Source organism: Vanacampus margaritifer, chromosome 20 (assembly GCF_051991255.1).
Source record: "Vanacampus margaritifer isolate UIUO_Vmar chromosome 20, RoL_Vmar_1.0, whole genome shotgun sequence".
NCBI classification, from domain to species: domain Eukaryota; kingdom Metazoa; phylum Chordata; class Actinopteri; order Syngnathiformes; family Syngnathidae; genus Vanacampus; species Vanacampus margaritifer.
In genome coordinates this window covers 14586025-14609407 of record NC_135451.1, presented here as the reverse complement: position 1 = coordinate 14609407, position 23383 = coordinate 14586025, and the positions used below count along the sequence as shown (strand labels likewise).

Below are 23383 nucleotides of genomic sequence, written 5' to 3'. Positions count from 1 at the left end.
GATCTCTTAACCCTATTTCCTACGCTGATCTATAACACTACTGAACATCCGATCCCTAAGCCTGCATTTTTATCCCGATCCCTTAACTCTTTGACTGCCAAAAACGTTAAATAACGTTTAGTAAACTCCTATGGAGGAGTGCCAAAGACGTTAAAAGACGTTTGTTTCAAAACAGAGGTGAAACTAGCCATTTTCTATTGTTGATTACTCAAAAACGGAATAAGGTAGAAACAACTTTTTTTTTCTGATGAAAGATGAGAGTCCAATCTTTCATTTGGTAGTATGTGTGTTTCCATAGTCCAAACACATAATTTTCTGTGGACCTTGAAAGATCAGTCAAAAGATCAGTCAAAATGCTTAAATCGGCTGGCACCCACAGCATCCCTTTTCTGAAAACGTCTGGCCAACCATGAAAACTGTGGTCACATCTTTATCCTGATTTCGGACCCACCATCCTGACCCAAACCCCTCAGGGCACATCCTAACTTGATCTCTAAACTAACAACCTACAGTATCAACGATAATTGTCCTGATCCCGAAGGCAACGTCCTGACCCTTAACTCCCGTAATCCCCGTAGCCACATCTTTATTCTGATCTCGAAACCCAAACCCCTGGATCTGCACCTTTACCTCATCCCTAAACTCAAAGAGTTTAAACCTCTGGATCTGCATCTGTACCCTGATCCGGTCGCTCACGGCCAAAGTCACACAGTTGCGCACGCAAAAGCTGCTGCATTCGAACGTTTCTCACTCTGTGACCATTCCATTCATTATTCATGCAAAATGATTTGCAAAGATCCAAGTCAGCATCCTGGGGCGCAACTCCCACGAATGTATCTCTGACATCTCTCTCTCTGCGTATATTATTTTCCCTTAACTCTTAAATTCTTTTGATGCTTTTTTTTTTCTCATCTGAACGGCTTGAGTGGACAATTCACAAATCCTTCTCAAACATGATGATGCTCCACGTCATTTCCTTGTTGTCGTAAAATTTTCCCACAGGGGATTATCCTCTTACTGTATTCATTTTATCACTTCAACTTAACGTAACCCCGGCCGGACTGACCCTGCTGGAAAAAGCTCGGTTCTCACATTATTGACCTTTACAAGTGCAATGTGTAGAACGTTTTGCACCAGCGATGACTGCGCTTACATCACAAACATTGCTCAAGTGACTCTGTATGTGCAAGCTTAGCACCGGCATGTTTTCATGGACGGCTTTCAAAGGTTCAGCCCTTGGCCTCTAAAAGGCTTCCCTGACCTCACGGCGCAGTCATCCGAGGTCTATTTTCAAATGAACCCTCCACAGCGCAATCACACGACCGGCCGGGCCATTTAAGTCACGTTCTCCATCTCCACCCAAAGCGCTCAACACAATCAGAATGATCCACATACATGTCTGGAGAAAGGCAAACTCTTTATGAATATCAGCTGCCATTTTGAATGGAGGGGAGGATTGGGCTTTAGGTGAACTGATGAATACATACACGCTCGCACGCACGCACGCACACACACACACGCACATACACATACTCACCCAAATACCCCCCCAAAAAAAAAATAAAATAAAAAAAATATATATATATATATATATATATATATATATATATGTGTGTATATGTATATATATATATATATATATGTATATATATATAAAAAAAAAAACCATTTATTAAATTTTTTTAATTTATTTGTTTTTTTTATATATATATGTATATATATATATATATATATATAAAAAACATTTATTAAATTTTTTTAATTTATTTGTTTTTTTAAAAAAAAAAAGGAGAGCAATGATGATGTCAAATCGAATGAACAATACTGAGCTCTCCTGAGAAAAAAAAATAAATAAAAATTGAATGGAGGGGAGTTGGCTTTAGATTACACCGTTCAAGCGCTGTTTGTCTCAATTGCAGTTATGAACCTCAGAGAGCATCCTAGGCAATCACAAATCACTTAGAGCTTTTGTGCAGGAATAATACATGAAAGATGAGTGAACGGAATGGAATACCGTAAACATTATCCCTGTGCTGTTGTCGAAACGGATTACAGTGGTACCTTGAAGTCCAAATCCCACAAAAGTAAAAAAAAAAAAAAAAAAAAAAAAAAAAGTGCACCTGACTCTCATGTTGAAAAAGATGCATGTTAGATGAATTCAAGTCTCTAAAATGTCCATAGCTATATAAATGTGATTAAAATGGATGTTTGTATATAGACGCCCTCACTGCCCTGTTATTGACTGGCGACCAATCCAGGGTGTGCCGACCTTTCAACAAAACAGTTGGATCAAAATTAACCCAATGGACCACTTAACAGGTCAATTTAACCCAATTTTCTGGGTTGTTTTATACAAAATGGCCCAATTTTTGACCCCCAAATTGAGTAAAATTAACCCAAGTAGAGGATTTGACCCAACTTTATGACTTGTTTTATACAAAATGACCTTTATTGTGTGCAAAACAACTCAGAAAGTTGCGTCAAATTGACCCAACTTTATGGGTTGTTCTATACAAAATGACCCAATTATTGACACAAAGTTTTTGGGTTGTTTTGGCCAAATACTTTACTCAAAGTTGGGTCAAATTGACCCAAGTCAGAGTATCTGTCCATTTTGGACCCATAATTAGGTTATTTTTGACCCAACTGTTATTAGAGTGGTATGACGTATCAATTTACCAGATAAACACAAGGACCTCAAAACGGACTATTCATGAAAACGGCTGATACAGTATTAAAAAAAAAAAAAAAAAGGAGCCGGATGTCACAGAAGTTCCATCAAACCACACACTTCATTCACCCTCTTCCTTTATGATCCACTTGACATGGAATATAATCCCAGGCCGCCACTGCCCTGCCCTGATGAGATCAGGGCATTTGAGACCTGACGTATATGACCAGTGATTGGATTTCATCAAGGCTGCCTGACCCAATTGAGAAGCGAGGAGTCAGAACGCGGCTGGAATGAGGCAGCGGAGAGGATGAGGGGGGGAGTTGAAGGAGATGTCGCCGGTTTTATTACCGAGGGGTGGCATTGACATTGCGGCATGCCTGTTTGATCCTGGTAAGATTGGGGGCACTGATGAAAAAAAAATGCGGATCCATATTGTGCATAACTTTACAGTACGCCATGATCCCGCCCGTGCACCCACAACAAACGAGAAATATCTCCCCCACAAAGAAAATGAGTGATTAACTCACACTGTAACTCAGCTTTGACAGGCAGTCGTGTGATCGTGCTTTCGATTCCCTACCTTGGCAGCGACAGAGGATCCGGGTTTCTCCAGGAGATCCCACAGCTTCTTCCTCTTTTCCGAACAGCAGGTGTTGTCGAACTCGCTGTCCCCCTCACGTTCCCTCATGGTCTCCGCCTCCCTACGCAGCTCCTCGTTCATCTGCTCCTTTTTCTGGTGGTAGCGAGCCTGGCAGCAGGACTCCAGGTAGATCTCGTCAATCCCCCAGAAGTCCAACTCCTGGCCGAAGGAAAGTGCGCACATCTCCTCCATCATGTGCAGCTTGCCCGTGCGGTAAAAATTCAGGATGGAGGTGAAAGCCCCCGGGTGGCGGTCGAAGAAGTACTCGTTCTCGTTCAGGCTGTAGTCGTCGCACACCTCCATCAGGGACTCGTGCGTGTTGCAGTCCCGCAGCTTGCCCAGGCGGGTCCTCGGCAGCCGGTCCAGAGTCCGCCACAGGACTTCGTGGTTGAGGCCGCCGACGTTCAGGCGCACCCGGCGGGAGCGGGCTTTGGTGCGGATGATGTCGATGGGTTCCGGCGGCACGGTGGGAAGGGGGAGGACGTTGGCGGGTTTGAGCCCGGCGGGTCCCAGCTTCTCGGCCATGGCGACGGACAAGACCCACAAGACTTGTGACGGTTTAAAAAAAGTCCACCAAAAAGAGCCTAACAACGGCCGCTGGGTCCTTTTAAGGCAAGTCTGTCCATGGCTGAGGAAATAGAGCAAAGAGTTTGAATGAGGAAACATCCAGCGGTATTACAAATTCACTCGACAACACGGGTAATGACCCCGCTTCATCAAGTCTCCGGGAAGGTGGTGGCCGGAATCAATCATTTAGCTTTAAACGTCAATATTTCTTGTGGAGGGCAAGACGGAAGCTACATTCGAGAAGATGAATCGTCATTTTTGTTGTCATTAATGGCACGCTTTATACACGGCGGAGAAAATGTGAGTTCTGCATTTCAACCTCATATTTCTTTCTCAAGAACGGTTCCTAGGTCAATTTGACAACATTTTAACGTTTAAGCTCTTTTTAATGTTCAAATAAGTGACATTTTGAAGGCTTTTTTTTGGGTTCTAAAAATGGGTCCGTTTGACCTATGATGTAAGATTTTTAATTCCTCACAGTACTTAAGCAACTAGAACGGAACAATCATTCCAAAGACACAGCATCTTTCTTGTCATGAATTTTACACTTTGCTCATATTTGCAAAATTTGAACCCAACTATATTGTTCGTTTGGCAAGAATAGCAATAATGTCACATTTAATTATACAAGTGTCAGGAATGCCAACACACATTGTTATGAAGTCCATTACTCACATTCCAATCAAGATTTATAGTTAAGTATACATAATAAGGAAAACACACTAGTACTTAAAAAAGAAAAAAAACGTAGTAACAGGATGGTTCAAGTGGATCAATATGAACTCGTCACAGTGATGAAGCTACCGGCATTCACTTCAGAGGTTAATTTGACATTAATACTATTGCAAACTTTGCATTTGTTCATTTTTCAGGAAGAACAATACTATTCCTGGGTCACTTTGACTTGGAGCGAGTTAAATGATCCCAAAATGGCAGAAATGATCCCCCCCAAAAATCTTAATAAACATAGTTAAAATCATTCTTCATTTACTGACCAATCATTTCATTTACTAATTAGTGCTTTAACTTTCAAATGAACTTTTTTTGTTCTTCAAAGTGGGTCAATTTGACCGGGAACAAAGCACCAGCGAAGCTATTGCACAAGCGCGTTCATTTTCCAAAGAATTGAATCTTACATTTTGTGTTTTCAAAATTTGCCGCCTACATCGAACCCCTCTGTTGACTTTTAGCTCTCCGAAAGCAGTTTATATGGGATTCGGTGCCTTGCTCATGGGCACCCCAGTCATGGGTGTGAGTCTTCCACGCATAATCTCACTATTATAAAGTCAATGCGAGACGACTGATGCAAACAGTGAATTCAATCAAATTTTCTGTTTGACTTGCAGAACAAATATGTCTCTTTCCACGGCATAAAAATGCAACAGTTTCACTCAAATTTGAAAAGTGATGTTTCCCCTGCAAAAACGCGAGCCCACAATAACATTACACCACCTGCAAGCAAAACGCTGCTTTTAAACAAAGTATGTCAGGTCTTACCTTGCCGGGATAATTCACATTTGCCCATGCAAAGTCCTTCCATCTAGGCGGGATCCCCCAGTCCTCCTCTTCTGGTTCAGTCAAGCGTCCAGGTCCGAGAGCGATCCACAGGCACCGCGCAGAGACCGCGCGCCCCGCATGTTGTCGACTGGACTGCGCTGGTGTGTGCGCATTCAAAACGGCTTCCCCTTAATGCCCCATCATTGCCGAAAGAGAGAAAAATAAAGAGAGTCCCGCCTCCATCCGCGCGCACTGGCTTGTTGCGTGAAAAGGCAGGGAGGGGGGGGAGTTGAGGGAGGAGAGTGCGCGGAACGGAGCGTCCAGCTGGAGTGGAGCGTGCACACACACACCAGGGAGCGAGGAGAAGGGGCTGCAGTGCACACCTCCCCGGCGAGAGGTGAACTGACTGGCCACCAGCGGGCCGATAGCGCTTACAGGCGGGGTGGGGAGGTGCGGCGGGGGGTTGTTGTGGAGTGTGTGTGGGGGTGGGGGGGTGCACGCGGTTGCGTAAACGCTGATTTGTGTGGGAAGTGAGCGCCGCGGGAGCCAGCGTGGACGCGCTAGCTGTTGATGCTGGATGGCAGACTTTTCACGTGGGAAACTTGATGAATCAGCAGCTTTTAGGACTTTTGAAAAAGGACATTTGGGCTGATAGATAACCGCAGTGATTAGCAGCCCTTTATTTGAATTTGAAGTACTTATTTGGAAGAAAAGGGGGAGGGGGCAGTACACATATCTATATCTACTGTAAATCTATATATCACTATATTTATCTCATTCACTCCAGCCATTTTCACTGAAGCAACCCCCTTCGCTCCCGGCTGTTTTACTGGATTTTGACAGATTTTGCAAGGGCCACAGTATAGAACACAATATTGTGTTCTATTGCTATAAAAACATGGAACGTAGATTTGTATCTGTTTCCGTTTTGCATCAATTAGCATTAGAATATAGTAAAGTTTCCTTATTATTCACACGGTTGAAAACACTGGGGAATTTAAAAAAAAATCCTCACTGAAGCAGCTCCAGAAATATGTCCGAGCCGCCTCTATGTTTCACAAGAGCTAAAGTGTTCTTTTCTTGGGTCTTTATCGAGTCGGAGGCCCCCCTGAGACCAAGCTTTCTGACACCGGGCAACACATTTTGCTCTAGAGTGCCTTGATTGCCTGTGGAGATTTTCTTGTACCCTGTACAGATTGTGGCAAAGCAACCCCAGAACATAACAGAGCCTCTTCCAATTCGCTCCATGGAAAAATTTCAAGTTGCAAAACTGGTGGATGTCCTTAATTCATTCACTCCCAGCCATTTTCATTGAAGCAACCCCCTTTGCCCCCGGCTGTTTTACCGGATTTTGACAGATTTTGCAAGGTCCACAGAATATTCTGTTCTATTGCTATAAAAACATGGAACCTACCAAAAGAAAGATTAGAGTCTTTTCTTTCATCAGGAAAAATAAGTATATTTGTTTCTGTTTCCGCCTTGCAACAATTAGCATTAGAATATAGCTAAGTTTCAGGATTATTCACAAACCTGTTGAAAACACGGCAAAAAGAGCTTGTCGCAACATATCCCTTGCTGATCTCTTATACTCTGCTGCCACCTGCTGGCCATTTTTTTGTAATAACTACAATTGCTTAAAGTGACCTCTTATGGTCAGAAGCTGTATCAAAACCTTTGGTATGGTCAATGGTCTAACCTCCTCACAATGGTCTAACCTCCTCATAAATCACATTTTAATGGAAAAAATATCTGCCGCAAATAAAAACCAAATATCAAAATTTATAGAAACATGGTCTACGTATATATAGAATTTTTTAACCTAATTCCGGTTACTTAATTCTGTCTGTTAGCGAGAGCCACTACATCGTGATAACTTACATTGATGTTTCTGCATTTGGCAATTTATTATTATATTATATTATTAGTATGGGATTTTTTTTAATGGGCTTTAGGTGAACTGATGAATACACACACGCTCGCACGCACGCACGCACACACACACACACACACGCACATACACATACTCACCCACATACAAAAAATATATATATATATATATGTGTGTGTATATGTATATATATATGTATATATATTTAAAAAAAAAAAAACATTTATTAAATTTTTTTAAATTGATTTGTTTGTTTGTTTTTTAAAAAAAAGGAGCGCAATGATGATGTCAAATCGAATGAACAATACTGAGCTCTCCTGAAAAAAAAAAAAAAAAAAAACCTTTGGTATGCTCTAGCATTAAAAAATACAATTTTTAAAAACATGCAAATACGTTTTTAGGAGAGAAGGGGAAAGTATTAAAAAACGTATTTATATGTTTTTGTGTTTGAATGAGTTAACTGATCAAGGAAAGTTGCTTCTTCTTAAAAAAAAAAAAGAAGTGGTAATAAAATTAGCATTTATAAACACACAGCTATACTGATACGAACTTGGTAACCCATTTCTTGCTAGCCTTAGACTCATCAGTATGGTTACTTTTTACCACTTGTTGGATCCAAATCTTGACCCAATTTCAAATCCTCAACCCAATCCACTGCTTGGCTTGGTCCCTTTTGAACCCAGCACTGGGTTAGCTACTCCACCCAATGTGGGTTACTTTTAAGCCATCAGTTGTAACAGTGTATGACTAGCACTTGAGACGCGTAAGATGATCCCGAGCAGAAACGGAGACGACGGCCTGACCCTCCTTCTTGAACAAGAGAATAGTCGGTTAAACCAGACACACCTGCACGTAATCAAAACCTGCCTAATCCTCCGTTTATGAATGCGTAATTATCTGCCCCAGTCGTCACTCTTAAATGAATAAATAGAGATATTAAATTATGCATCCCTTATTATCTCCCGGGTCATTAGCTACACCGACGTATCGGACTCTCTCGCGTTCACTCATGTGAATATTGTTCAACAGAGCAATGACATTTCCCCCGTACATCTCCCATGTGTGTGTCTGTGTGTGTGGGGATTGAATATTTCCCCTTAGCCAAGCGTTTTTCAGAAATTTGATTATGCACTGCATACGTGTAATTGATTTCCCTGCCATGTCCCTTCCTCCCAGGGACGAGTGATCAATCGCGCCGCATTGATTAAAGGCGGGCTTTGCCGCACAAATACCGGGCCTTAACTGCGTGCGCGCGCTTTTAAGGTTAAAGGCGCAGTGCGGGTGTCACGCGTGGTCCCGTCCCACCGCCTCTGCACCGCCTTAATGGCAAATCACATATGGGCCCGATGAATTATTTCTACTGTACGGGGGGCTTTGCCTCTGTCGCTTGGCCGGGCACATTTGATTTGAATGTGTACATGCGCTTCTGGAGGGTTCCCGAGTTCAGTTGATTACTTACGGTTCACGGAAGCGATTTGGGCAGGGCACGTCGCATCGTGTTAGCGTTGGACTGGCAGCAAGTCATCAAGCCTGCAAGGAGATTGGAAATAAGTTAGCCGGTTATGTTGTGTGATGTAATGCGACATGCTTTACATTCTGAAGAATCCAAGCTCAAACTTAACTAATTCAAGTTGCAAGCAGCGACTCGCGAGCCGCTAAGGAGTCCTCGTGAACTCGCCAAGTACGGTCCTTCCTAAAAAAAAAAATATTTGGAACTCCTCCCAACTCTGACGGATTTCTGTGATAGCAGCTCGGAACACATCTTGGGATATTTTATAAGTATCCAAACGATGCATCCTTAGGTTTAAGTTAGCTGACAAGAACAACATCCGGGTATTCTATTGGGGACCAAAACTGAAATTAAATAAATGAATAAAAGTGAAAATAAAAACGGATATAAAAAATAATTCAAAAATTAAATACAAAAAAAATTAAATAAATGGAAATAATCATAATTATTATATTTAGGGATGATATATATATATATATATATATATATATATATATATATATATATAGTAGTTTTTCTTTCCATTTATATATATTTTTTGTATTAAATTTTTATATCCATTTTTATTTTGACTTTTATTTATCGGAACAATATTTGGGCTGCAACTGATGACGTTTCATGAGCTCACAACGCCAACTGAGAAACGGCCTCGAAATCACCGCCAAAATGGCTGCTTCAGACCAAAATGGCCGACTTCTTTTTAAATTTCAGAAACCGTTCCTTGAGATCTTTTCATGCCTCCTGTCATGATAGGCAACATTTTATCTAGGGGCCTTTTGTGCCCTCCATAAAACCCAATCCTCCAAATGGTCATCAAATTTGGACTCCATGCTGTGTCTACATTAACTTCGGTCGGAAAAATGCTTGACAATTTAACATCACCTATCAGTCGACTCGTAAACGTGCTTCTGATTAGGGCATATTTGGGCGAGAATTGGTCATAACCTTGTGTGTATGTTGATAAATTAACCACATGCGTAACGCAACTATCCTCCCAAGCCAGCCTCGATTGCGTACCCCTTCAAAGGCCGGTATGTTATGAGGTGATAATTATGCGTCTCTGAAATGTGCTGACAGTGTCAGAAGCGGAAAGTGATACGGGAGAGGGGGGGGGGGGGACGTGAGTACTTTCGTGGCTGTTGTCGGCGTGATTGAGCGGACGTGTTTTGTGACAAATTGGAAAAGGAAAATACAGCAGTGCTCTGACAGCTCAGGGATGAGGCAGCTGCTACAGTCAATCAGCTCACTACTGTTAGGGACTTGTGACAATGCCACGCCGCGCCACGCTACTGTTTAGACAACATGTCATGGGGATGTCGTGGTTAAAAATGTCCTGAAATGACACCATTGCTATAAAACAAAACAAAACAAAACTAACTGCACAGGTGATTTTTAACAACACCTGACTGTCATCCTCATCTCATCAACTCATTCAAACCCGAAAAACGTATAAATACGTTTTTTAATGATTTGTCCGTCATTCCCCCAAAAATAATTATAAGTTTTTTATGTTTTGTTTTTTTATGCTAGAGTATACAGAAGGCTTTGATGCAGCTTCTGACCTGAGGAGGTCGCTTAAACCAATGGTAGTTACTACAGAAAAACGGCCAGCAGGTGGCAGCAGAGTATAAGAGATCAGCCAGGGCCATGTTGCTTTTTCTCCCAGTTTTTTCAACAGGCTTGCGAATAATGCTGAAACTTATATTCTAATGCTAATTGCTGCAAAACGGAAACAAAATATAAAAATACTTTTTTTTCCAGATAAAAGAAGAGACTCTAAACTTTCTTTCAATGGGTTCCATCTTTTTATAGCAATAGCACACAATAATATTCTGTGGGCCTTGCAAAATTTGTCAAAATCCAGTAAAACAGCCGGGAGCGAAGGGGGTTGCTTTAGTGAAAATGGCTGGGAGTGAATGAGTTCAAATGAACCGACTGACTATTTTGCTTTTAGGCTGTCATTTCAGGCAAATTCCAGGGCTTGTACTTTGACAAACTCTTGAATGAGCCCCTAAGCATCCCAGACTGGTGGGTGACACTAAATGGTAAAGATTCCTAATGTGGACATGTTTATCATAACAAAAAAATGTCTCATGGCCCCATAGCTGAAATTAGTCTGCCATTTTGGGAAGGGAAAGTCCATGTGAAACGGACATTTAAAGTTAGGAAACAATAAATAAAAATCAACCCAGACACCAGTTCCACCTTATGACACGAAATTGGGTAGATACTGTGTCCCTTAAGCACTGACATTATGTCCAAAATAAGTTGACCGTTTTAGTTTTAGTAAAAGGAAAATGTGGGCTGTTTCTTCATGAATAGAAAACTGCAACACAATAGCAAAACAGAACAAAAACAAAAAAAAAATGCAAACATTCTTTTGTCTCCCACTCTCCCGGCTGTTTCCTAGTGCATCATCGTTAAGAGAATCATGCGCTTAAAAAAAAAAGAAAAAGTGTGATTTGTTATATTGAAATTTGGGTAAGGTCCAGTCCTCCCTCACAGCGAGACCACCAACTGCGAGAATAACGAACGCGCGCCAGTGCCTGTGTGTACACTAGTGTGTGTTCAACAATCGTGAGGAAATAACAAGGATTGCACCAACTTATTTCTTTTTTTCCCCTCTTTCTTTCGTCCTCTTGTGGCTATTAATAGATGCCGGGCCATGTCAAGGTCCACACAAAGCACCCACCCGCCCACAGTGGGCAGCAGAGGCCTTCAATTTAATGGCCCCGCCATAGCCCAGAGTCATAAATCCGTGTCACCTCTTCATTCATCCAGCAACAAACACCTGTTCACCTCTGACACTGCCAGCAGCAACCCTACAAGTCAAAAATACACACAACAACACAACACACACACACACACACGGGCTATGTCTGTAATAATGCTACCACAAAATCCCACTTGAAATCCCACCGAGGGCCTCTTTTTTTTTATGTCATATACGTGTTAATCACTCGCCACAGACATCAATCAAAGCAAGGGTAGACGTGTCCTCATGGCACCGGCTTTAGTTTTGTGTTGGCGGCTCGGCCCAAACACAAATACGATTGATCATGGCTCAGTCCTGCCGCTTGTGTTTGCATAATACATCCAGGACTGTGAGTCCTAATTATGGTGGTGGTGGCGGAGGTTTCTATTTATTTGGATTCCCATTGCGACTGCCTGATGTGTAATACAGCCCAGAATGGCAAAACTGAAGTATAAAAGAATGATACACAACACTAATGGTACTAAACATGGATAAGAGGCTTGATAAACTTTGGGGTAAATGTGTAGAATAAAAGCGCTTGAACAAAAAGTCCCTTTTGTGTTTTATAAATGCGTGGAAAAAACGTTTTTAATATGACAACAGTGTGTCACAACTACTTATGTTCTGGTCTTACTAGCAAACAGAAACCCATTAGCACAGGTTGGGCATTAATGTACTGATTAAAATCATTTTGACTATATCGTCAGATATTTTATTTAGATGATGGTTTTCGAGCAAAATACTGTTAAAAATCATTTAATAACATTAGGTTTCTATTTTCTTGTTCTGTTCTGGTCTTACCTGTTAGCTACAGCTTGCTAGCAATCAAAACAGGTTGTCCATTTGAGTGCCTGATTGAAACGCAAGAGTTTCATCTTAAAAAAAAATAAAAAATTCTACATAAGGGCAAAAGGAAGGGTAAATATATATATTTTTTTAATGGTTTAATATTACAACTGTGTTGCTTTTATTTTCTGCTCTTACCTTTTAACCCTAGAAGAGCTTGCCAGACTGAAAAACTTCCATGTTTTAGACCATTTTCTTTAACTATATATTTTTATTTTGAGCGTAAAACAAAACAACTTGTCACCTCCACATTATGTGTTCTATACAGGACATAAAAGTTAGAATAAAGTTTTTTTCATGGTTTGATTTTTTTTACTGCTCTTACCAGTTAGCTTAATTGAGCTAGCGAAACAGGACCCCAATACAGTTGTCCATTCATATGCCTGATTAAAACTCAAGCGTTTAAAACGTTTCCCACTATATTTACAGATATTCTTGACATATTATAATTTACATTATTATTTATTTACTCTTTGACTGCCAGACGTTTTCAGAAAAGGGATGCCGTGGGTGCCAGCCGATTTTAAGCATTTTGACTGATCTTTCAAGGTCCATAGAAAATTATGTGTTTGGACTATGGAAACACACATACTGCCAAAACAAGATTGGACTCTCATCTTCCATCAGAAAAAAAAAGTTTGTTTCTACCTTATTCCGTTTTTGAGTAATCAACAATAGAAAATGGTTAGTTTCACCTGTTTTGAAAAAAAAACGTCTTTTAACGTCTTTGGCACTCCTCCATAGGATTTTACGAAACGTTATTTAACGTTTTTGGCAGTCAAAGAGTTAATATAGTGTTTGTTTTGTCTGCTCTTTTCCTGTTAACTATCAAACAGGTGGTCCAAACACGTGCTCAATTAAAACTCTAAAGAAAAAAAACGGTTGTAGGACATCTTTTTTACTACTTACGCCAGAACAAAACAATGAAGACCTACAGCATAGCAGGAAAACTACCTATTGTGGCTGGATCACAATGGCAGTGTCCTGTTATGTCAAGCTAAAAAAAAGAGTTTGCCCACTAATGTGCCCGTATTTATATACCATATTTTCAGATATTCTTGATACACAAAGACATTTAAATCACGGGACTACTGGAGCAATTATTGATATATCAAGACACAATATTGTTCTATTTAGAATGACAAAGACATCTATATAATGAGTAGCAATCACTGCAATCACTTAATCATGATACCATCGATAACATTAATGGTGTTGATGTTCTCTCTCCCAGTAGCGATCACAGGCATACTTTGCGTTCATCAAGCGTGGCAAGGTGTTATTGGACCCTCTTGGACTTGGTCATATTTTCTTACGAAATTGGGAATCAGCCAGACATTTATAGGCCCTAAGTACGTGCTGGCGATAGCCTTGGCTAGCTGACAACTTCATTAAGTCATTTAATAATAATAATATACTGATATGTTCAATCATGATCAGTGTTCGGGCGGTGATGTCATATCACTTTACTTGCTGTTCCTTCAAGGTTATAGGACGTATCACTCTTTAAATGCCACGCTAGCTGCTCGGGTGTCAATTAAGTTGCCGTTCATTCTTGATGTCTGTCCTTGAGATGGAACAAACCAACTGAAGAAAAAGAAGGGATTAATGTACTGCAGCTTGATGACCTGATCAATCATTTTGTGTTTGCATTGCTGTGCACTGCGTCAAATTGGGAGTTGTGATTTAAGGCAGGCGGGTGACCGCGACTGGGCCACTGGCTTCAGGGTTTTCAAACAAACCGAGGACAGGGGGGGGAGCTCATTCTCATTGCCGCTCATCACAGGAGGCGACACTTCATCACGTCGAGGACTTATTTGAACTCTCGCTGCATCTCAAACAGATTTCCAGTGTCAATATAAAAAGCCGCGCTTGTTTGATCTTAACCCGTAACTTGACAAAAGGTCCTTCATTGGTATGCAGAGCCTAATCCTCAACGGGATTCATCTGTGACTTTTATTGAGATCAGTCGCCCTTGTGTTCTATGATCACTTAACATTCTCCTGCATGTTCGGTTTAACATGGTAGCTCAACAACCAATGGCAATCACCATTACTTTGTAATGATAAACCATGCGCAGAATGCGGAACGGTCAAATTGGGTGTCAAAATTACACACTTGACACAGCCACAGGTCTTGGGTATTTGCTTCCGATAGGCCAAGACCCGAGGAAGAGTTTGTCAAAGTACGAAGTCATGGAATTTGCTCCTAGCATAAAAATCCTTCTTGGCTACTTGAGACTGTTCCCTGCAGTTTCTTTTGAAAGATATTTCCACCAAATTTCCGGCCCTCAAACCCATTTTATTGTGGCGACTACTCAAAATGATCATTCAACGCTTCACTTCACCTACATTGGATGTCATAGGCAACAATTAAGTTATTCGCCCAAAGTGGCTGTTTCAAACCAAAATGGCTGACTTTATCTTATGACTTTTTCTGCATTCTGTTGGTTTTCATTCCAGTAAACCCCTCTCCATCGCAGGTTCGATGGTTTTGTTTTGTTTTTGTCTAGTTGGTTTATTTTGGGTGTAATTCCACCGTTGGTCACTAGATGACGGCACACTTGTTTTTAACACTGTATGGATTTGAAAGAAGAAAAACGAAAACAGGAAGTATTTCAAGTTCGGCCTCATTTTTGTTGACGAGAAAGAGATTATTCAATGTTTCAATTCTCTCCCATACTGATTTTTACACCTAAAGAAGGCAACGTCTGTAAGTTAGTTAGTTAGTAAGTAACATCTTTGAGCATAATTATTGATAGATGTGATAGTTTGGAAAAAGCGGGATTTGTGCACTGAAAACACAGATTTGACTTAGTGTATCTGTTGCTCTTGTTCTCTCTCAACATATTAAATGTTTTAAATGTGTTTGTATTATTTTAAAGTATGTATTAAGTCCTTGAAAAATAAGTGCTATAAATGCTATGAAAACATGCCAAAGGACTATTTAAATAGGGTATGTCTGTATCGCAGCTTTACCTTGCTGCGGGGGTGGTCTGGAACGCGAGCCCGTGATGACGGGGGGGGGGGACTGTGTTTTACTAAGTGCTGACAACCTTGGATAATGAGCCTATTGTTTTCTGTATGCATGTTTGTGTATGTCAAAATCAAAACTGAGCAATTCACTGTGAAGACTCACAAAAACGGATCATTTGTACTTTATATAAATGAACCAACTGTGGACAACGCTTTGGCTGATGAACACGAGACATAGTTTTCATAGGACATCAACAAAAGATGCTAAGATGCTTGTGGCGAAATCCAATATCAGGATCCAGTTCGGTATGTACCATATACTTTAGGTACAACCACTCAACAGCTGAGCGCAAAGTGCCTGTGGTTGCTAAACAGTAGGACGGCTCCTCAGCTTCCTACACCCGTGGGTAGTTGTCTCATTCAAAATGCTCATCCGATGAAGTCATCTTTTGCTGAATACTCCCTCCTTAAAAATAGATGCCATAGTACGCACAGTGCCTCGCCTTGAATTTGTTTGGGTGTACGCCAGCCGCCCCAGGTTCCGCGAGGTTGACATTCTGTACGTGAGCTTCTCTTCCTGGAAAGTTTTTTTTTTTTTTGGTTCGTTGCGATATATGGTCTTTGTGCTACGAGACTTCACTCGAGCCAGCCAGCGGGAGATGAGGTTTTTATCAACGTCTGTAAATTTACAGACAAGACAAGCCCGGGTTTGTTCTTCTACGGGGGCCTTCTTGCACCTTGAGGTTTGGAAAGCTGGAGCAAGATACAAAAATAATCGTTTGGAAGAGTCACCATGAAAAAGGATGCGCTGGAAAGTCACCAATTTCCCTGACCCACAAGTCATTTTGGGGACACGTCTATCATAAGAGGACATCAAAGAATTCTCCAGAATCCATGCCTGAAATTTGAGCGGCCATTTTAGTGTGAGGCAGACATTTTGCCAGCTTCACCGATCAACCGGGAATTTGGTGGGCATGTCTATCATAGCAGGACACACAGAAAGTCTGAAGACCACCCGTGGCCAGAATTAAACAGGAAAGCAGATGTTTTGATTTGAAGCAGCCATTTTGGGGAATTCTGCAGCTTTTTAATTCTGTTTGTCTCACCAAACAACTGATTGCACGTCTCCGTAGAGGAAAAGCAGAAAAGGTATTTTGGGAGCCGTGACCCAACTGGCCCGCACGACGCAAGCGTGTGATCCCTCCGCTGGAAGGTTAATGTGGCTGCGATGATTCAAGGACCGCCATCTGTCCCTGCCAGTTGACAGCAATAAGTCATTTTGATACGTCTCAACATCATTTCCCTTTTGAACCCACGTTGTATACAGGCTTATTGTGCCAAGGAGGGCTGCCTTGCGTCACCCGTGGAGCCCGTTGTTGGAGCTCTTTCAGTGCAATACTTGACACTCTTGTTCTTCAAGGTATTAGCTATGATGCTTTTTAGAAAGTGACATGTTTGTGTCCACTGGCTTTTTGTAGGTTTTCTTGTCTATATCATGTGGTTAGACCCTGTAAAGTGATTTGTTTCTAAATATGTTTGAAGATAAGTGCTAAGACAACCCTTTTCAGTTGTTCCATTGACCGGATTTTTGGGGTATGGCTAAAATCAAGCCGTAGTAAGCACATAGGTTTTTGGTATTAGTCATCCCTCCCCCACTTCATATGTCATTCCAGATGACCCGGCCGCTCGGTCCGCTAGTTTGCCGAACACAAACCCAAACACATCACAAAACCTTTTTGTCCAACGCCAGTCAGTGTTCTGCTGGCTAGCGAGGCCAGCTAGCCCTCTAGCCCAAAAATGTATTGGACGACATTAACACAAATTCGTGGTTTGCGGGCTAGCAAGCTAGTTCGCCTTGCTAGCCCCTCTAACCAACTTCGTTATGTGGACTCACACATACTACAACACCTTATTCAATGATGCCGACACGGGTTAGCAGTCCACAGGCTAGCAAGTTAGCGGGCTAGCGAGGCCGGCTAGCCCTCTAGCCCAAAAATGCATTGGACGACATTAACACAAATTCGTGGTTTGCGGGCTAGCAAGCTAGTTCGCCTTGCTAGCCCCTCTAACCAACTTCGTTATGTGGACCCACACACACTACAACACCTTATTCAATGATGCCGACACGGGTTAGCAGTCCACAGGCTAGCAAGTTAGCGGGCTAGCGAGGCCAGCTAGCCCTCTAGCCAAAAAATGTATTGGACGACATTAACACAAATTCGTGGTTTGCGGGCTAGCAAGCTAGTTCGCCTTGCTAGCCCCTCTAACCAACTTCGTTATGTGGACCCACACATACTACAACACCTTATTCAATGATGCCGACACGGGTTAGCAGTCCACAGGCTAGCAAGTTAGCGGGCTAGCGAGGCCAGCTAGCCCTCTAGCCCAAAAATGTATTGGACGACATTAACACAAATTCGTGGTTTGCGGGCTAGCAAGCTAGTTCACCTTGCTAGCCCCTCTAACCAACTTCGTTATGTGGACCCACACATACTACAACACCTTATTCAATGATGCCGACACGGGTTAGCAGTCCACAGGCTAGCAAGTTAGCGGGCTAGCGAGGCCAGCTAGCCCTCTAGCCCAAAAATGTATTGGACGACATTAACACAAATTCGTGGTTTGCGGGCTAGCAAGCTAGTTCGCCTTGCTAGCCCCTCTAACCAACTTCGTTATGTGGACCCACACACACTACAACACCTTATTCAATGATGCCGACACGGGTTAGCAGTCCACAGGCTAGCAAGTTAGCGGGCTAGCGAGGCCAGCTAGCCCTCTAGCCCAAAAATGTATTGGACGACATTAACACAAATTCGTGGTTTGCGGGCTAGCAAGCTAGTTCGTCTTGCTAGCCCCTCTAACCAACTTCGTTATGTGGACCCACACATACTACAACACCTTATTCAATGATGCCGACACGGGTTAGCAGTCCACAGGCTAGCAAGTTAGCGGGCTAGCAAGGCCAGCTATGAAGCTAACGAGGCCAGCTAGCCTCCTAGCTTGATAACCTGCAGACTGGTGGCTTCCAATAAGTCACCCGCTCTCTCGGTTTTGTGTCATGTGGGGCTCCACATAACAAAGACGCTTCAGGAAAAGTCAACTTTATTAAACACAGCAGACGTTATTCAGCCTGTGGAGCTTCATTTTATACACGTGGTCATTTTTTTTATTCATTCAAACTTGGCAGGCAACACTACTCTGTGGTGTGTTAAATTTACAAGATATTTTATTTCCATTTTACAAGGACTTTTAAGTTTCTATGATGCTGCCTTGGTCGCAGAGTGACATGGTACCTGCATTTTATTTATATGTACATTCTATTATCAATTCCAAATAGTAGTCCTGTTCAATTTTGAACAGGATTTTTTTGTCAAAGTACAAGCCTGTGGAATATGTCTGACTTCCTATTCAATCTGTCAGAAGACTAAGAATAAACACAATGATTCCAAGAGAGACTGAAAAAGAAATCACGCACACAATGACAGACAGTTCAGTAACGCTATCCCCAAGGCCACGTAGCGTAACAGACACCTAAGGGAAAGGTTAGCTCGCGCTGCGCCTCAACCTGATCGGTTTGATTACCCTGTCAGGCGTAGAGGTAATTAAGTCAATACAGTTTAATTACGGTGAGTAGGACTTCAATGAATCTTTTATCACCAAACGCTGACACCGCTGCAGCGGTCGACATAGTGACACGCGCTTGACCTATTTGACGCATTATTTTGCATTTTGTTTCATCACACCATTAATTGTATACGGGCAGGCTTATTTCGAGTTTCTTTTCAAGTAACCCAAACATCACGTTATGTTTCTCAGTTTTTTGGGGGTTGTAAAAAAAAAAATTGCATCCAAATTGTCACCATCAAAGCTAATGCAGAAAAAATAACAGCCAGAAAAAAAACGGATCAATACATGATGAGCACAAAAAAAAAAATGCTTGATGCAGATGAGCGCTTCCTGACAATGCCGAGGAACAAATTGCTTTTTTGTTGTTGCTGCTGTATTCGCTTCGCAGTTTTTCTCTCTCGAGGAAACCTCTCCGCCAACACAAACACACATTTACATGCAGCCACATATGAATAAGAATACATCTTGGGAACGACCAATCTGCATTGATTTTTTGGGATATATATTTTTTTATTTCGGCGTGTGCGTGCGCGTGGTTCGGTGTCCCGTGTGTTCTAATGAGCGGCAGGTTGTACGAAGGGCAGCTTTACAGGGGGAGTCTCTTGACCTCGTGCATGTGGGAAGAGAGGGGGAGGACGTTCAAGAGTGCAAAAATTCCACACGGGAGTACCACTGTTAGTTTTTCTATTGAAAAGATAACACGTGTTTGCTTTGTAGCAGAAATAGGACGTCTTTTCACTTTGAAATGCAATAATATGGATGCCCTTACCTTATAGGATATAATGGAAATAGAAATATGCTGATACTTTGATTATGTGGGTGATCCAACTTACCAGTTTTTCAAGATATACGAGATGTCGCCTGGATGATATTTTTGTATGTTGCTGACGAAAATCTGAGGACTTCCCAACAGCTGACAGTCAGTGAACAATTCTTTAAAAAAAAAAAAAAAAGAGGCCAAGTTTAAACATAAAAAGAGGAGAATTAGGAATGTTGTTATATTTAAGCAAACCACATGACTGATGAAAGTCTGCTAGCTTAATGCTAACACACAACGTAAAGAGCTATTGTTGGAATAACAAAACTAGCATTGAAACTGTGCTAATTCAAACACCTTAAATTAGATTTAAAACTATAACCATATTTATGATTAAGGTCATGAGGCAGCTGTGCTAACCACTAGTCCACCGTGTTGGCCTAGAACCTGGTACATAAAACAAAGAAACAAACAAACATAGAATGTATGTACTGTACTATGGAGGACCAAAACTGCCAAAATTAAAAATAAATAAATAAATAAATAAATGACTAAAAGTGAAAATAAAAACGAATATAAAAATATAATTCAAAAATTTAATACAAATGTATATATATATATATATATATATATATATATATATATATATATATATATACATATATATATATATATATATATACATATATATATATATATATATATATATATATATATATATATATACATATATATATATACATATATATACATATATTTGTTGTTTTTATTTCCATTTATATTTATTATTTTGGATTTAATTTTTAAATTTTATTTTTTATATCCGTTTTTATTTTCCCTTTTAGTCATTTTTTTTATTTTGAATTTTGGCAGTTTTGGACCTCCATACTGTACTGTATACAGAACGAACCCATCCATAAATCTAAAGCATTGGGAATGATTGAACTTTTTGTTAGCCACATTATTTATTGTTTGCTGAGCAACAACACACACGCACACGCACGGATGCGGGTAATTTATTTGCGGGCATCAAAAACATTTACGAGTCTGTTTCAAGAAGAAGAAGAAGCAATAAATCTGGCCATGCCATTTCTCGCTAGCACCTCTTCATTTCCTCGTTTCTCTGCGTTGTATCTTTGCAGAGATTTACCGCCATGCTTTCAAATGAACTTTTTTTTGCTACGTCAAAAATACGGTGATGTTATTTATTGACATATTTGCCAGGTGAGCACTGGTTTAACCGGCATGGCCTGCTGGCTGCTCAGGCGTCCACAAGATGGTGTCGTCCTCATTTGCCTGCAAAGCCTGAGTGGCCACCAATGCAGCAGCAGCAGCAGCAGCAGCTTATGATGCTGATACCTCATCCAAGGCAACATTTGTGATAATGTCCTGGGTAAAAATGGGAGAACTCGCTCACGTGTGTGTTGAGGAAGCTGGCGCAACGAGCGATTATCTCAGTGAAAGTGAAGCCGTCCGTCGACCTTCAAAATAATGGCAGCGTTGGAAGGGAAACACTTCATTACCAGGCCGCTATCTCGCAGATCCTTGCCAGCTTAAATGGGGACAAAGGTCAGGGGGGACTCATTGGTCACTGTTTTCTATATTTTTCTCATCTTTTGGAAAGGGAGTCAAATTTTTTGAGTTGAACGTTCCAAAAAAGACAAAGTGTCACATTTGTGTTTGAGGACCGTACTATTTTAAATGCTGACATGGGGTCCGTCTGTCCATATGTTAGCTGGTTTGAACATTAGCATTCTGCGTCTAAGAATGTGGTTTTTTTTTTTAGATCACATACACTGATAAAAAGTTATCATTATTCAATGATGTCACTGCGGTGTGTTTAATTACCGCAGAGAATCAACATATTCTATTTATATCTCTGTGACATGCTAATTAGCTTCCCTGGCTAATCCCTGTATACTGTAGAAGTGTGTTTATGATGACACGAGCAGTTTTTGCCGTGTGGCATTTAAAAAAAAAAATAAAATAAAAGTGCAGGTCTCGTCCCCTGAGGAATCCGCCTAAGAGCAAATCTCATTCATAAGTAATGGAACGCCAACGCGCGCGTGGTCACGTCCACGCACACACGCATCACTTGGGTTGTGATTGACAGCCTGTGCACCTTGCAAATTGCTGCACTCAACCTCTTATGTAAGCTAACATGTAAACTCATTTAAATAAAAAAAGTTTGTAAACTAGTGAGAACCTTTATCAGGTGACTTCCTGTGTCATGAAAGATTCGCTAGTACAATGAGATCGTACCTTTATTGATTTTGGGGAGCTTTTAACTCATTCACTGCCATTGACGGCTATAGACGTCAAAAATTCATTTGAACTATTTCTATTAGTTTAACATTTTTTTCCACTTTTATTAACAAGAGTATGAAAACCTAGATTTTTTTGTAATTATTTGAACAGGTATAAAATTTGTGTTTAATTATTCTTTAAAAATGTTAAACTAATGGAAATAGTTCAAATGAATTTTTGACGTCTATAGCCGTCAATGGCAGTGAAATTAATAATTATTTTTGTTGCGACTTAAATGGCGAAAAAGGAAAACAAATTTCTCTAAGGACTGTACCATTTTTAATTCTGTGGATGGTGAAATGGTGAAAAAAGAAACAATGTCTTTAATATAAGACATCTTTTGTTTATTTGTCTGTATGTTAGCTAATTAAAAAAAAAAAGCTCTAGATACTTCCTGGTTCCAGGAGAATAACATAAGACGGCAGGACTGTACCTTTGTAACTCTTCAAAGGGTGGAATGGTTCCAAAAGGAAAACAATAGGGCAGTGACGTACTTCTGAGGAATGCACATGCAAAAAATAAGCACACGTGTTTCTTGTCCTTATGTTAGTTAACTAGCTACTTCCTGATTTGAGGAGAATAACAACACTCCAATAGCATAACATTTTTATTCTCTGGTGGATGGAATGGTCAAATTACTTGAACAGTAACAATTTTTTATTTTTTTTAAATCACTCATTTGTTTGTCTCTCCATAAGCTAGCTACTTCCTGGTTCTTGGAAAATGAGGCAAGACACTTGGACCATACCACGTTTATTCCTCAGAAGGTTGAAATGGTGGGGGAAAAAAAGTCAATTAGACTATTTTTAAAATCATTTAGTGTTGTATTTGTTTGTTTGCCCATCAGTATGTTAGCTTGTTACGTCCTGGTTTGAGGAGAACACCGTAAATTCTTGTGCTGTTTTGAATTCTGGGAAACTGTAACAGACAGTGTGTGTCTTAGTTTGTGTAGTAATTTAGATATGTCAAAATCACGACTTTAATATTTCCACAATTAAAACTTGATTGATTACAATTTCTTTCCCAGTGTGCTCCTAATACACCTTGGTAATGTTCAGCAGTCCAAACAGGGGAGCCTTTTTTATCCTCCGTACATCTAATAGGCTGTAAAATAATATTTGCCCGGTTATTGTTCTTCAAGCCTCACATTCGGCCAATCACAAAGCAAACATCGTCCACATTGTATATTTGCGTGTATGTGTGTGCGTGTGTTAGCTACACTTGTTCTGGTGATTTGTCCTGTTTGTTTAGGTAATGGCTATGTAAATATTTATAGCATTTGAATATTGTCTCAATGGCGTGCACCTGTCCACCATTCATTAATCCGTCCCACAAAAACT

The 23383-nt window shown here is 40.8% G+C and overlaps 1 protein-coding gene across 6 annotated transcripts in view; it reads right to left on the bottom strand.

The window, feature by feature from the left end:
* The window catches only part of kcnb2b (potassium voltage-gated channel subfamily B member 2b), a 103903-nt gene that overhangs the window by 52892 nt on the left and 27628 nt on the right, over nt 1-23383 (bottom strand). For 2 of the 6 annotated variants that reach the window (XM_077554046.1, XM_077554049.1), the window contains 3 exons: nt 19813-19912; nt 8889-8959; nt 3255-8796 (listed from right to left, as the gene is read on the bottom strand). In XM_077554046.1, coding sequence (XP_077410172.1) covers nt 3255-3980 — 726 coding nt within the window. In that variant the 5' untranslated portion in view covers nt 3981-8796; nt 8889-8959; nt 19813-19912. The remainder of the gene's footprint in view (nt 1-3254; nt 8797-8888; nt 8960-19812; nt 19913-23383) is intronic. The other 4 variants (XM_077554045.1, XM_077554048.1, XM_077554051.1 and 1 more) reach the window with 3 other exon arrangements.